The sequence below is a fragment of the Zootermopsis nevadensis genome, unplaced genomic scaffold, assembly GCF_977971745.1.
Source record: "Zootermopsis nevadensis isolate Lab colony 2312 unplaced genomic scaffold, Znev_1.0 Znev_ptg000029l, whole genome shotgun sequence".
Taxonomy (NCBI): domain Eukaryota; kingdom Metazoa; phylum Arthropoda; class Insecta; order Blattodea; family Termopsidae; genus Zootermopsis; species Zootermopsis nevadensis.
In genome coordinates, this window is record NW_028259161.1 from 6,296,573 (window position 1) to 6,312,994 (window position 16,422).

The 16,422-nt window shown below is 37.5% G+C and overlaps 1 protein-coding gene across 5 annotated transcripts in view; it reads right to left on the reverse strand.

Moving 5' to 3' along the window:
- The window catches only part of LOC110836161 (uncharacterized), a 312,398-nt gene that overhangs the window by 153,688 nt on the left and 142,288 nt on the right, over positions 1 to 16,422 (reverse strand). For all 5 annotated transcript variants that reach the window (XM_087358170.1, XM_087358171.1, XM_087358172.1 and 2 more), the window contains exon 3: positions 6,528 to 6,676. In XM_087358170.1, the coding sequence (XP_087214296.1) occupies positions 6,528 to 6,676 (149 nt within the window). The remainder of the gene's footprint in view (positions 1 to 6,527; positions 6,677 to 16,422) is intronic.

Below are 16,422 nucleotides of genomic sequence, written 5' to 3' on the forward strand. Positions count from 1 at the left end.
TCACCTATGTAAAGATGTACAGAATACGTGGAACGTCATCTGCATGCCACTGTACAATCTTCACGCCGCATTTTACAAAACAGACAGCAGATATGAACTATCGATCGTGACTTGCAGGGTCTACGACTTAATATTTTTCATCATCATCGAAAGCGATCAGTCCTGTAAGCCATGTTGCTTCAAAACGCGAGGGTCAATTACAGATTGACCACGAAGATTACTCTACAAACACTGAAATATCACGCGAACCTATCTGATAGCTTCATCGTGTCTGACGCTCTCCCCTTGAAGGCTCCTAACAGTCGGCTTACAGATCACAGCTCCAGCACGTGCTGGTACTTCCGGCGGAGGGTGAACGGTCTCCCCAGCCTCAGAGGGAAGGTCCCGGAAACCGGATGTCGTCCGTCTTCTTCTCATAGAGTCCTCAGCAACGCCGAGATCTATGCCATTATACCAGTGAAAGTGGTTTACAAGAACGCCCATAGATGGCTCGTGCAGAAAACTTCAGACGTATAAAGAAATGCTGGACTAATCGGGATCCAAGACTTATAAGCAATAGTATATAAGGAAATCATGGTTTCTTCTCTAGCCTTTCCTCACTGCACATCTGGGAGTAGCACCTTCTGCCACCATATTACTACAATCGATAAAATCGTCTCGGGCAAAGACCAGTGTCAGTATTAAACACAGGCCCAACATTTCCGCCTCCATCTTCGGGGCATCGAGTTCAACCGCCGTGAAGACTTCGGGTCATATATTGGCTATTATTAAAAATTGATTCAAACCAACAGATGTCCTCTCTTTGGATGTGGTCACTTAGTGACGCTCTATCTGCTGTGAATATTATGCAACATCGAATGGAAATCGAGGATGATCGTAAAAAAATAAGTAGAAAATAGTATTAGAGAAATCGTATGTAGATTATTTTAAAGCTTTTGATAAAGACACAGAGGAAAACATTGCATACTATTTCTGTCTTTGAGTCAGAGATGAGTAAACTTTGCACTGGAGTGAGTTAGACTTATAACTGACCAGTGGTCGGTCTCATTCCTCCATGTTTTCAGAATATGTTAGGCCTATTCATATATTTAATCTCCCCAGTGCGGTCGATATGCTCTGTCCACCTCATCCTCATAGATTTGGTCACGCTAATAACATTTGGTAGAACTTACAAACCACGAAGTTCCTCATTATGCAGTATTATTCACTCTCCTATTAATTCCTCTCTCTGAAGTCTAAATGTTATCTCAACTCCCTGTTCTGACACCTTTAATCCATTTTTCTCTCTCCCTAAGCTGACAGTTCAGATTTCACTCGCATACAAAGCAAGAAAGAAAATTTGTACACTTATAGAATTACACGTAACATTTCACTCATTCTAATACCAAACAGTGTATGATCCTGTGCATAAACCAACTTAATACTCCTGTTAATATAAGCTAGGCACATCAGTCATAACATTACTGAAACAAGCATCTTCTTACAGTTCACTTACTTCCCTTGACTCCTGCCAGGTGATGGTCAGGTTTAAAGAATCAACAAAGGATAGATTTCGTAACAATGTGCTGGATGTTCGGCCCTATCGCATGTGTCACATGTGGTGATAGTCGACTAAGAACGTCACTGATCCAATGAAAATTGACAGGATAATTCGGTGACTTAGTCCGTCAGAAATGCAGCAGCAACCCTGTGACTGAGGCACACGTTTCATACTGAGAAGCTGACATTGAGTGTGCAGTGAGTGATTGTATATTTTGATATTCTTGTACATTCCCAAAGTTTTGATATCACTACCTCAGTGTGCTTCGGGTGAAAGTAAAAAAAAATCATATTTTCTAAAACTATTGAGCCTAATTGTTTTGTTGGATATAAATAATTACTCAAGTTAGTTTACATATAGGCGCAGGGGAAATCTTTGTCTTCCTTTTTTGTTGGAAAGGATTCCACTGGGAATGTCGGTTGATGGTCGTTTTAAAACTTTCCACTAATTTAAACAGACGGAAACGGAAACAGATTCGAAGTTGCATCTTTTTTCATGGGTTAGAAGACGTTACGCGTGGTGATATTCGAGGATTCAACCATTAGATGCGAGTCCCATTTTGCATCTATCACTCTGGCTTAATTATTTCTATCTGCGGTTTATTTTCACAATAGTATTCTTGCTCTTATTTTAATTACAAATTTACACTAACGACCATGCGGCAGAATTAGTTTCTTACATTACGTTAAACGAACGAAATGCTAGTAAAATATTTAAATTTCCAAACATTTGCTCGAAGAAAAGACTACAAATGTTATAATGAAGATGGAATGTATTCTTAAGAATAATTATGTATATGAGAAACACAACAAATAAATTACAAGTAAGCAGTAAATTTGGCTTTTTTCTAATTTCACGTCAGCTCGCATTATGTACCATGGTTTTAAAAACTATTCTCTCTTTTTTCCATTGAAATCTCCTCAAAATGTCTAAGTGGTTAGAGAACTGGTCTAAAATACGCTATAGTTGTGATTTCAGGTTGTAACGGCGGTGAGTTTGAATATAATTATCTTCTGAGATCTTCGAATCGCCCTGATGATGGAAACAGCAAGCAAGCACCTCTTACCTGTCGGTAAACTTCTATCAGACTACACTGTATAACATTCCAGAAGTGAGTCGCCTTCCTGCTTCAGTTCTTAAAAAAATGTAGCCTTCCTTTTGTCATAAATTTTATCCTGAGTTGGCCGCATGTACATTCATGTCACACAAAGTATATAAGGATTATTATGATGACGTATACAGATTCTAGGTTGTTAAAAGTTTCTCAGACCTCGCTACCAAGACAAAACCAAATGAAATAGAAATAATTAACACTTCAAATAATGCTCGTGAAATTGTTTACAGGGATTCTGATTTGAAATTCTTTAGAGCCGTCCCGGTTATATACACATCCAAATATTTACATTAAAAAGTAGTACAAAAGAAACCTGAATTAAACAATTATAAACAGCTAACACCGCACTAGCGTCAAAATATTATTAATGCTAAAACATATACTGAAAAATTTGTCTAATCTGTAATTAAACTACTTTAATAAAAATGCAATCACATTTAAATCGTTATGTGCAATTTAGGTTTCTCCCCCCTCCCCCATTTAAAAGTTCATACATTCGAAAAGTTGAAAGAGGAAATTAAAAATCAGCTGAGAGTTTCATCCAATTGTAAAATCTGCGCATCGAATTTCGTAAAAATAAACGATGTTAATACAGAAGGATGGGTATACAGGATTCAACGCCTATGAAGAATTTTCCTTTATTGACACGGTAAAAAAGAATTACTCTGAATATATCTCTTATCGAACGTCGTGATATAATCAACATGCTTCGTGGTGTTCAGGTAAGCCGTTCGAATCTCCATCTGTGATTTATTTCGTGATGGTGTAAGCAGCACAGAATGTACTGTGTCAAATGACAGGATGATGGAAGAGTCATGAGTTGGATAACATGTTGAAGAAAGCGGTCGTGGCCTGAAATACGGTATTACCTAGGAATCTTCCTGGAGGGACTGAGGAAAAGTACGAAAACGTCAGTGAGAATAGCCAGGGCCAAAATTCGAACCCGGGACGTCCCGAATATGAAGCAGTATTTTTAACCACTCGGCTGCTACGTTTGGTTCAAATATTTACAAAGGGCGACTTATTGGGGAAGGTTTTTGTGGTATTCCTAAGTTCAGGAATGGAAACGAAAGGATATTGCCTTAAATACTCCACCACAACAGCCTACCATACCGACATTGTGTCGCTATTCATTTATGCCATCTGTGGCGCCATTAATGTACTGAGAACAAACTGGGAACTAACACAGGCACGGGCAATGTGACTCAGGTTGTTTTTAGAGGAGATGTGCCAGTGTTGCGCTAAGGTGAAACTGGGCAGTGTCAGCGGCAGCCGGTAGAACCAGAAGTTGCGCGCGTGTGATAATATTGTGATATATGGATGGAGAGATGCACACGTACGTATGAAATACACCGGTTGTACCCAACGAGATGCGGTGGACAGGAATAATGGCAAAAAATAACTTGGCTAGCGTAAAGAATGCGAACTACTAATTAAGAGAGGGCAAAATGCAAATTGGGACATACATTTGGTCTCAACGCACGCAAGGGGGTCAACACACGAGCATACATACGCTGTAATACTACATTTTCACTCTACATTATGTAAGCAAACTACCATACCTAAAGCTCCTAAATATGGTCACAAAAAATTATTTCCTCCTTCCAAAATGTCACACCCGCTTCCACCGTCCATGTAAGTGTTGGGACATAACAATTATTAACAATAAAACAAAGCAAGCAACCAACTTTCTTTACTGCTACACTACAACAACATCCAGAACATCGTAAAGGACAGGAGTTCGAAACCCTCATTTGTGTCCTAGCAATTCTGTGAAATTAAAGCTGCCTCTACAAGCCCGATTGGGTGGAGATAGTCGAAGCTCGCCTAAATAACTTTAGATAAAAAGTTGAAATTGTAGGTTTACGTGTTAGTTCGCTTATAGCTCGAGAACAATGCTTAATTCTTGAAACCAGGAAGAGACCACAGGGGGGTAAGAACTCCAGAAAAAGTGTCAGAAGTTCGATTCCCTCCGAGGGAGATTTCTGTAGCTCGGAAACTAAGCGTGATAAAAGAATGAAGGAAAGTTGTTCGTTTCGAAGAGGATATTATAGAAACAAACGCCACAATATCGCAATCAATCCTACATTCGAGTCCTGACAAATAAGTTTTACGTACTTCCAAAACCAAGCACAAAATAGAAGGACACTAATGCAAAATTTGTTCTTTTCGGAGAGGATATTATAGAATCTAAGGTCACATACTCGAAACTTCTCCTGTGTTCGAGTTTCGGTAAAGATTTCAGGATAGGGACGTCTTCTCTGTAATATTCAACGATACGCGACTGTCGGGAAGATAAACATCCTACATAAGAACCCACGACTAGAGGCCTGACCTCGACACATAACGCCATCTTTTGCGCAGATGAACCCAGAAGTGCAATAAGACTGGACGCTGACAAACCGACGACTAACACTCACACCTCTCCGACCCCCAACTGAAATAATACTCTGAATATCCAAGAGCCCGCATCTGCGCCACCAGTCAGTTTCTCTTTTTAACATGAGACGCCTAAACACGCTGACTTTAAACTACCATTTATACCTGTTATTAATAAATAACTAATGCTTCTGTAGCCAAATACATGAGTGTTTATCTTCGATATTATTGATGAACAAAATAAGGACATTCCTTCATGATGGTGTTATCGCAAAACATGACATACATCGACCACTCCGAACGGGATTCCAAACCATGTTACAATGTTTAAGCAGTTCTATACCACCACGGTAAACTTTACACTTTTTTTATTAATGTACATCCTGCTAATTCAGTTCCTCAAGACTTGCGTATCTGGCTGTCCTATATAAACCGGATGTGACTACTTTACAAATGAGTGTTCCTGTACTTGGGAGAACATTCTCAATTTGCCTTTTGTTACAGCAATGACAACACCACCAGCACCCACCCTCAAGCATTCAACAGAGTTCGGAGGCTAGTTTGCTATAGTGCCCTTATTTCGTATTGAGGTCCACGAGCAATCAGCATCGTTTTCTGTGAGACCAACGCTATAGTTAGACGAAATAATGGATGTGCCTTCTTGGATACTGTAAATACACTTTTCTATTTGGAAATATAACCAACTTATTTTAGCTCCGAGTTTAAACATACTCCGAAGAAATTTGTTTCATAATTGATACGTGTAACCATTTTTAGTTTACCGATGCAAATTCTTCGTAGCGTTACACGAGGAACATTTTCTAAGATAATATATCATCATTTAATTATAAATTTAACCTTAAAATAACATTGTTATATAAACACACAATTACGTATTTTTTCGCGAACATATTGGAATATGAAGATTTCTGTCTTCTGGGTTGTTGCGCTGTGTAGTCTGGTTGATGTTTACCAACGTTTCAGAGGTCATACTGCCTCCGTCATCAGGGCGATTAATATGATGACGGAGGCAGTATGACCTCTGAAACGTTGATTAACATCGACCAGACTACACAGCGCAACAACCCAGAAGACATAAATTTTCATAGTCACCGCTGTGAAAACCTCAAATCTTACATATTGGAATATATTTCATAACCTTCAGGGAAATACGTCTTTACAAACTTCGGGTCTACAAAAGGCGGAAAATTCCTTATCTAACTGAGCAATTATACGTTCTTCCAGCAGGATTGTGCTCCATTGAGTTAGTCAGTAAATCATTTAAAATCTTGATTATGTAATGTCTCCGATGTACAAATAAAACTCTGTGCTTACGGCAGAACTTTGTTGTTAATATTTGACACCTTCACACCTACGGCCGAAAATTACATACATGGCAAAATTTTAAGTTTGTGTTCTCTCTGCTCCTGCCAGATTAGGCAAATGGCCGTCAAAATATGTTAAACAGATGTAAATGTTCAGATACACACTTACATGCAGCCAGACGATAAAGGTTGGTCTCCTTGAGGCAAGAGCTGGGTCTGAGCAGTGTAGATGTTGTGTGCACAAGTCAGGCCGACCGATGTTGACACAATCACCCTGACAAGACAGCGTTGTTGTTGGTGACAGCTCCCTCTGAATGTCTGAACAGCAAAATCACAAAACTGAATTAGACCCCTCGCTACAGAATTGACACAATTTCTCATCGTCTCATTGTATGTCACTTGGTATCCTCTTATTCATTTTCTTCTTCAGTTATCCTTATCTTTCAGTTCTTACGCCTTTGAATTTATCATTAACCCATTATCAATTCTGAATCTGATAAGAATAATAGTGAAGATGTAAATATAAAAGTTCCCATATTTAACACACAGAGGGCACTTTTCTAAGGATTTTGAATGAAAGGACGAGGAAGGAAACACATTAAAATGTTTACACAGCGTGACTAATGTTGTTACCTGCGTCCTTACAGAGAGGAGTGCAACTGAATTTTCATTTCTGAGACACGTATTTATAAATTACAAATTAAAACATGGGAAAAGAATTACAGACATTTTAAATTTCAAAAACAGTATCAGATCACAGCAAACGTGTTGGACATTTGTAGAGGATGCCTCAAGACAGAAACGACGACTGCAAAGAAGTCACACAGATTATGTCATTTGATTTTAACTGCTTACATATCTATACATTTAAAATTAACTCAAGTGTCTCAAAACAGGTGTCTCAAAATTTTCATGAACATTTTATACAAAATGCTACCCGAATTTAAGTTTAAATAAAAGCTTTAATATTTATATAATGGTACATGCATATCTATGAACACAAATAAGAGTTCATGGATATTTGTCCTTCGTGAATTTCATGCTCAACATGAAAACCATTCTATCGTACAACTTTTGAAACGGAAGTCGAAGACAATGTTTGTCGTGTGTGATGTAGTCCCATATTGCATGAACCACTGCGTATTTAACGGCAGACCAGTTACGATAAGCTGAGGCACAAAACTTGGGCAGCAAGACAGTTTCGGTTCACGTGTGATTTCCCACCCACATCCTGCTCGCCACGGATGTGGACAGAAGTTGCCGCCCACTAGCATGGACCCCTGCGACTTCTTCCTTTGGGGGTCACTCTAAGAAAAACTATTTATAAAAAAAACAGTCTCATTAATGCAACTCAGTGCTTTTATTACTGAAATCTGAGGTGGAGTTACGGAGGTTATGTGCCTTAGAGTGATTGCAAACTTAGTCGTTCGTGTTTTGGAAGATATCATATTGAGCACGTAATCAATGAAGGACAGATTTAAATCTCGATGAATTGATATTTACGTTTGCATGTGTGTGTGTTGGGACAGCCTGCTGGAAAGAATCACTTACAAGACCCAGGCATAGATGGAAGGATAACATTAAAATGGATCTTAAGGAAATACGGTGGGATTCATAAAAGGGACCGTTAGTAGGTTGTTTCGTAAGGTAACTTTCTGACGAGATGAGCAACTGGTAGTTTCTCAACAAGGACTGTTCCACGGAGTTAGTATCTTCTATGCCGTCAGCAACCCTAAGCTTTCTTGTGATTTTCCTAAGGCCGTACAGAGGACTTCAGCAATGATAGCCTAACTTCAAAGAGGCCTCCATAGTGCGTGGTTGCATTATAATCTCATTTTGACAACAGGTTATGTAACACATGTCACAAAATAGCCCACGAAGTGTAGCATAAACAGTAAATATTTCTTACCAGGCCACAAACTCCAGGGTTGTTTCCGTGTTTAACAACAAAATGGCCAGGAAGGGGTTTTGATGGAAAAGATTCAGGTCAGAGTTTCACGGCGCTGTGTAATGTGACTGGCCTTCTTCGGTTTGTTTTTATAGCCACTGGTGAGTGCTTTAAATAATTCATGCAATCACATTTTCAGCAGATTACTTACTACCAACTCGCAAGCCCCTACAGTTACTTGTCATGATCGTGAGAAACAAGATGCAGATTGAAGTAAAATTAACCAGAAAACCTGCAAAGTTTTTGAGTAGAAGTGCGTTACAGAACCTTAGTACACAAGGGAGAAATGTCGCAGCGAATAACAAACAGATGCACTAGTATTTATATAAAGTGAAGAAAGATGACTCTTGAGAGACCTAGACGTAGATGGGACGTTAGAATATGAAGGTGTGGAGTGTATTCATCTGTGTAAGGACAAGTGCTACCTGCGGGCTCTTCTTTGCACGGTAATAAAATTTCGAGTTCCATAAAGAACAGCTAATTTATTGACAAGCTGGGAGACTATCAGCTTCTGAATGAGGATTCTGTAGAATTACTGAACATATGTAATTGGTATGACAGCATCTAATCTAAAATTAAGAACATCTGGCGGTTAGTACCTTATGTCTGCACAGTAACTGAGCTGAAGTCTTTCAAAAGTTTTCATGGCGGACAATAACGCACGCCACGAAGCATGAAAATCGATTACTTTAAACTCATTTTAAACCGTCAGAGTAGTATAGTAAGTAGACGAAGGAAAACAATCAAACAATTTAGAAATCATGAGTTCTACTTAATTTCCGCAACACACTAATTTTGATTCCACTTCGCTGTGCCCCTAATGCGGCAGAAATATTTTTCAGGTAAGTGCGTCAGTAGAAGTAAATGGGGAGGGGGGGATAAAGAACCGAAAAAATATGCTATAATATGGAGTATCCATTCTCATGGTGCTATCGCAAGACGTTGGCAACAGACTATACACGATCATTAGAAGCTCATCTAACTTCAAAATATGTTTGCATAACTTTTACTGAAACCAGTAACATAAAACCTTAGCTAACGTGTAAAATATATCGCATTCTTCGTTAACATTAAATGAGGCAAACATTTTGGGCGTGGTGGAAGTTCCTTCCTTCTTCACTGAAAGTCACAGGAAACAAATAAACACTGAGTAGTGAATATGGCAAAGATTAAGACACAAAACACACTCCTGCTTCGCGTTCAGAAGGTCGCGGGTTCAAATCTAGCCAAATCGCCCTGCTAGTCTTTAGTAATTCGTCGTTTTCCTCAGTTCTTCGAATAACATACCGGAATAGTACCTTAGATTCACGAGTGCTTCTTCCCAAATTCTTTCCAAGTCATTATTTATTAATTATCTCATCACCATAAACCACAAACTTTGAGCTACATCGTCGTTAAAAACAAACTAAAATTACTGTCTTATTTTGTAACAGAATACACACATTAAATATATATTAAAAATAAAATTCTGATTCGCCCACGGAATATAAATTCACTCTGTTAAACAACATATAGCCTTCTATATGAGGCCGTCTTCGAAAACATACCCGTAATTTTTGTCGCATATAATTCGGACACAAATATAAGTACTAAATTCCACAACCAAGAAACCAGCGTGCTACACTACTGACAATTATATCTTTATGTTTAGATCTTGCCCGTATAGAATAGCTTTGATACATCCACATACACCTTATTATGAAGCTGGATTCACAGTTTCGTGATGTCCTCTCAGAAAAACACAAACAGAAGATCTTATGAGCGTTCTCACTACACGTTGAATTACATAACACTCTCGGTACATTAAAGTATACGGCACAGTCAACAGTTTTCTTGGAGACGCAAAATATAACAAGACAAATAGAACAGTCGTCACCAATAGCCACGACGTTTGTACCTACAGAATATTCTTCCATGCGGATACACATCGTTTCATTAGAGTAATAAAATTCTAGATTATTTACTAATCAGATTTTGACTAGATCTCTCGATGAACTTCGATCGGAATGTGAGGAGCCAGTTCTTGGTCCACCTCAGTACAAAGACAAATTGTTAGCAATTTCTTGGCACATCTTGGTTTGACTAACGAATCATTTTCATAATTTTATAAACCTCTGTCCGCCTCAAGACGTATCCGCCTAAAAAAAGAGGTAAAGACCACAAAATTCAATTAAAAGGTCAAATAAGAAAATCCCCCCCGAGGAGAAAAAATGAACGCTGTTGAAATTAAATAAAAATAAAATCTTAAGAATGAATGAGATAAAAGTTTTCTCAACTTTATCTTTTAAGAAATTATAAAGCCACAGTTTCCGGACCGCGGTTTTCCCCTTTTTTTCCCCCACAAGGCAAATAACTAAAATTTGTTTAACTTCTGTAAACACGTTGCACCTCATGGATGATAATTATTTCTTACTCAACTAGAAACAAGATTCCCTCTTTCTTACACAAGCTCAACAGCTTTCATCTCCACATTCTTCATAATGGAGCTAGTTTGTGATAAAAAAAAAGGTCTGGGGTGTTTTATGCAGTATTCTAAAGACACCCAAAGAAAGAGAGAGGGGGAGGGGAGGTGATGGTTTCACTAATGTATTTCAGGATTGGAAACAGAAAAATGGCTTATGGAGAGAACATGAATGCCTTTAGCTATAGCATCAAGTACTTCGCACCTCTGAAATGCATTAAATATTATCAAAATTTTAGAAATCTTCAGCTGTATTTACTTATGTAACTTTCCACTTAGAATCAAGAGTATAAGTCTTTACCTTCTGCATGCCTTACTGCGTCATCTTTACTGACGTTTACATTTATTGTTAGATTTATAGATAGACAAATTGTACGTCCGCTGAAAATTTCTTCAAGCCTTAATATGAATTCTGCATTACTTCTGTTTCCCATCTGAGAGAATTGTCAGAACTCTTTGACTCGTATTTTGACAGTGCCGAATCGAATTCATCCCTTAGACCGGTCAAGCAGCTGAGATTTCCCCACTCCTTACAAAGAAATACCGACATGGCACACAAAATAGGTTACGACAGATTTATCCCACGTCCGTCGCAATGCATCAGAATCCTACAAAACCCCAGCCACATTCGTTCTTCTCTCCGCTATGGATCCTATGCATCCAGGAGAATTTTATCCATCATCTACCCTACCCACAATTCTGCCGCAAGTTCTCAGGTGCCTTTTGAACTAGGAGACTAGAAAGTCAGCATTCAGAGTCGACAAACATTACTGAGTAGTTATGTTGCAACACTGACCGCTCGAACGGAGAAATATACCAGTCCTATCTCCGCATACAATTTGCACTCAATTCCAAATTTTTGCAGGCATTTACATAATTCGTATTCATCTCATCCGCTGTGATGAAACATTCTAAACATGAACAAAGTTTCTAAAGAAGCTGTTATAATCAAGGAAGCTATTAAATCACTTATTTAAACTATCTCCGTAATATTTATATCAAAAGGGGTCGAACTTACAGCTAGTGACGACCTAACACAGACATGCAATGGCAGTAATGATACTATGATGTAAAAGATACGTTCCTTGATTCTTATTTCTGTTGATCATGCATATTAATTCTTTTTTGTTTTCAGTAACACACGTAGCCGTTATTAAAACACGTTAATTAAAAGGAATTTATCGTAAAGCATCTCACTCCATACGTAACCGGTTATCCATACTTAAATAAGACGGAAAATTCGGATTCATAAAATTAATAAAAGAGAACTGAATATTTCCTAAATTCCCGATTCTTACTGAGTCTCAGATTAAATTAGGAATCAGGTAAGACTTGTGTCAGTTTCAATTAACTGACCTTCAGTATCTGCCATCTGAAACATAATTTCTTAACTGACCTCTCAAAACAATTTCGTCTTGAATGCTCACTAAAAAGAAGCAGATATTACATGGCAACACTATTCCCTACTCAAGGCCTGAGCTCTTAATAAATTCTTTAAGCTGTACAATGTTGCAGTTTCTATGGCGACACGACTGTTGAAGCCGTCTAAAACGCGTAGTGTGTTATGACTGCAGCAACATTAGCGCCACCTGCAATTATATAACTAAGTCATTTGTCATGCAGCTAGACACCGGCTGGCATGGTTACCTCTTCGCAATACAGAATGCCCTCAGACGTACACCGACTACCATGTTCCACTCCGTATAACCTTCTTAAGTAATCTTCTCCAAATCCAATTTATATTAGCCTCTGATCTATATTTTTACTTTTCTTTTGTATGAGAATAAAGCTTGACTCACTCAATAGAAATAATTGAAATTGTGTGTTGGAAAACTGAAGTATTCAGACAAAATAAATTGAGATTGACTTCATAATGTATACATATTCACTCATACGAGTATTAAATGAAAGATCTACGGTAAGATGACTGTCAGCTGTAAAGGGGGTATTGTAATGTACGTGGAGTCAGAATCTATAAAATTTCTCGTTTTATTCACCCGAAACTACTTCAGTATAACTTAATTAACCTTACAGTACAAAACAAAGAGTAAAAATAATGAAAGTCTTCACTAATCCTTTGGGTACAACTGATCTTTGGAGATGTTCCTTTAAAAGATAATTTATCCCGTCAATATTCACAGGGATTCACTATCAGACATGCGTAAAATCAAACAAAAGAACAAAATGATATTTTTCTCATTTCTTCACAGATTAAACCAATATTATTACATATTTTGTACAGTGTTCATGTATTCTTATCCCTTGTTTGTTCCGTAGATCATATTTTGTTAGTGTGTTAGTGCCCATTCTAATTTCTCTCAGTAATCTTCTACTATTCAATTTATCGAATGCACATTAGCTTTATATCTTCGTTTTTAATTCTGTCTAATCTGGAAAAAACTTTTTAAACTTCTGAACAGTGTAATTCCCATTGTTTGAATTTTACTAATATATTTGTTTCCTTAACTTTACTTCACATGACATTTGTAATTACAAGCACTATATGAATACACGTATAAGTATGATTAGAATGTCGGATACAAGGATCGGTCGGCCGCCTTCTACACTTGTTGGACGATTAACAGAGATTTTATATTACGGACGAAATTAAATCTGTCGATTTTATTTTCTAGCTGTGTGAGCTTCCTCGAATGCTTGTAACAACGTACGCTCCCCTCCAAATGTACACTCAGGTTTTACATTTTTTAACTACTAGTAGACTCGCTCGTCGTTGATAACACAACACACTTACCACGCTCCATTTGTTACACTATTATCTTTCTCGTTTTCAGTCTGTTGTGCATTCCGTCACCGGTGTTTCTATTCCACCTTCTCTCTATCTCTCTATTTCCATTATATTGTTGCATGCACCTCCGTGATTGGCATCCCTTCGGAACCTCACCCTTCGTCCAAATTCCCCCAGCTCAGTAATTTCTTGACTTTGTGGATGGTCCGAACGCTGAGTCATTTCCATAACTTCCTTGTATGCGGGGTTGTTCCTAATTTGTTTTCCTGTCCTGTTAGACATGAACAAAACGAATTTTGGCCGTACTAATAAATTTTTAGTATGATGTTTACTTGGGGATGCAAACAAATTTCTATATTTATCTCAATTAACAAACGCATACATAAAAATCCCAACGAGTTATACACACGCATACACATACATTCAAAACACTTAATTTCTGAAAAAAAGTGTTGTCGTTTCTAGATTAATATAGAAAAGGCCCACAACTCTACTATGTGTGTCTTAGCAATGATTGCACATTTTCAGAGAACATGACGCTTCAAACGGAAAAGAAAAAAACAGAAATAAAATAAAATAAAATAAATGTGGGGAAACAGTTTGAAACAGAAGCATTATTCGTAAGTCAAACTCCTAATAAAGTTAAGAAGCCGAGAATTTTTCAAAACACGAAGGTTCAACCAGTTCACTCAACCGACTTTAACAGTGTCATAAGAAGAAAGAGCCTGTTAAGAATGAGAATACGATTACGGAACAATGAAGGCGAGGGGACATGACGAGGGTGAACGAAAATATTAATAATTCAGTGCTTAGCTTATTTAAAGGTGATGTGCCAGTATAAACGTGTGTGCGGTAATGTGTCGACGAATGGTGATCTGTTAGATCCTCAAGAGAAATTTGGAAGAACTGGCAAGAACCAGATGTGGAAACATTTTAAATCAATGTACTGGCATGCAGACTAAACGACTAAGAAGAGCTATTTTAGGAACACCGATCAGAGCACGCGGGCCGGGGACGCGATATAGCGATATTTAGAATTTGATATCAATAAATTATTTTGAACTTAATACGATTTGTCAACAAAGGTAAGGACAGCAATGGGCAGAAGAAGTTAAAGATGTTTATGACGTCTTGGAGCTCACACAATTAGAGAATAAATTGTTTTTATTTTTATTCTTCGTACCTGTCTGAGAATTCATTGCGATATTAATTAAAGTTCGTAATTTCTTTTACTGAACTACCTTTTTCTAAAAAGACATCATGATAAGCCTATTTCGTTTTTCTACAGTGCTTTGATTCTTTCCATTTTTTCTTTCATAAACTAAATCTTCTGTTCCTGCAATTTTCGCGATTCAATTATTCTCATAAAATGAGTTTTACTTTTTATATAATATTTTTAAAATTTCATAATTCATTCATTAACAATTTGTATCATTTTTAAAGGTCCATTCAAACCACTGAAAATATTCTTGCTGTCTTACCCATTCCTTATTTCAGGAACTACGATATTTAAATACTAATTTAGAAATTTAGTATAAAAACAGGAAAGTAAGATAATTACTGAGATGATTGAAATAATAAATTTAGATGCTGAATTAACTGATAGAATTACTATGCCTATGCGTATATATGTATGTCAATTGGCCTACAAAGCCTGTGGCAATGAAATGTCTTCTATTAATTGAAATAAAAAGTTATTTAATTAATTTACTAAAAAATAAATAAAAATATTTAAAACACCTTCCGTAATTATGAACTGCACTTAAAAATTAAGCTTTAAACACTGACACATGTAGAAACATTTTTAGTACAACTTGCTTTCCAGAGTAAACTTGCAGTGTAACACCTGAAGTCATACAGCCATTTCATACAAAACTGCATTCAAGTCGACAGAATTAACGATTATCTAAATGTTTGTAGTAATGGTTGATTAAGTGCAGCAGTATTATGTTGGAAGCTTTGAAACGTCGTGTATATGGATTGCACCTCACATAACGCACAGTGTCCAATTATATACTTGTACAATACTGAGAAAAATATCCACCTAATCATCCGCTGGGCTGAATAAGGTAACATATTTGCTAAGTTTGCTGCAAAACACAACGAGCATTCCGCAGCATATATAGGTTTACTACTTATTCCAGTATATTATAACGATGCATCAACTGCACAGATTATGTATCATCAAATAACATAAGACAAGACTAGACTACACAGCGCAACAACCCAGAAGACAGAAATCTTCATACTCATCGCCCTGATGACGGAGGCAGTATGACCTCTGAAACGTTGGTTAACATCGACCAGACTACACAGCGCAACAACCCAGAAGACAGAAATCATCTACATAAGACAAATTGTTATTAATAAGAAATCGTTTAGGAAATAGTGGCGAAGGAATCTCAGGACCTTTCAAAATACCATTCCGCAACTTATGAGAGTAACAGAGGAAAAACTGGGATTCGAACGGTATACTTCCCGTTATTCCAGTGTCACCCTCTGCCGCAGAATTGCATTATATTTGATCAGTAGTTATTTAAGACACAGTGTCTATTGCCTCCAGAAACTGAATAAAACCACGAGGAAAAAAGGACAGACAATCAGTCATCGTCTGTTATTCGAACCGGATACGTTCCACGCAAATCCCACTTCGTATCACCGCAGTTCCAATTTCGGTTGCAATGATCCTCGGAGCGATTCATGCACACGTAGACCACACAGGCTAAATTAAATTCCTATACGCGGAAAAGTTCGGACGCAAACACACGAACGACGAAATAATTACGTTCATTTATTTAAAAAAAAACATGAAACTGGAAGAAGTCTCGGTCTAGGCAGACAAGAGTGTCCTTCATTCCAAATTTTGTCCCAAATTTTTGCTTCGTCACCATATTGGATCTTTGTAACAC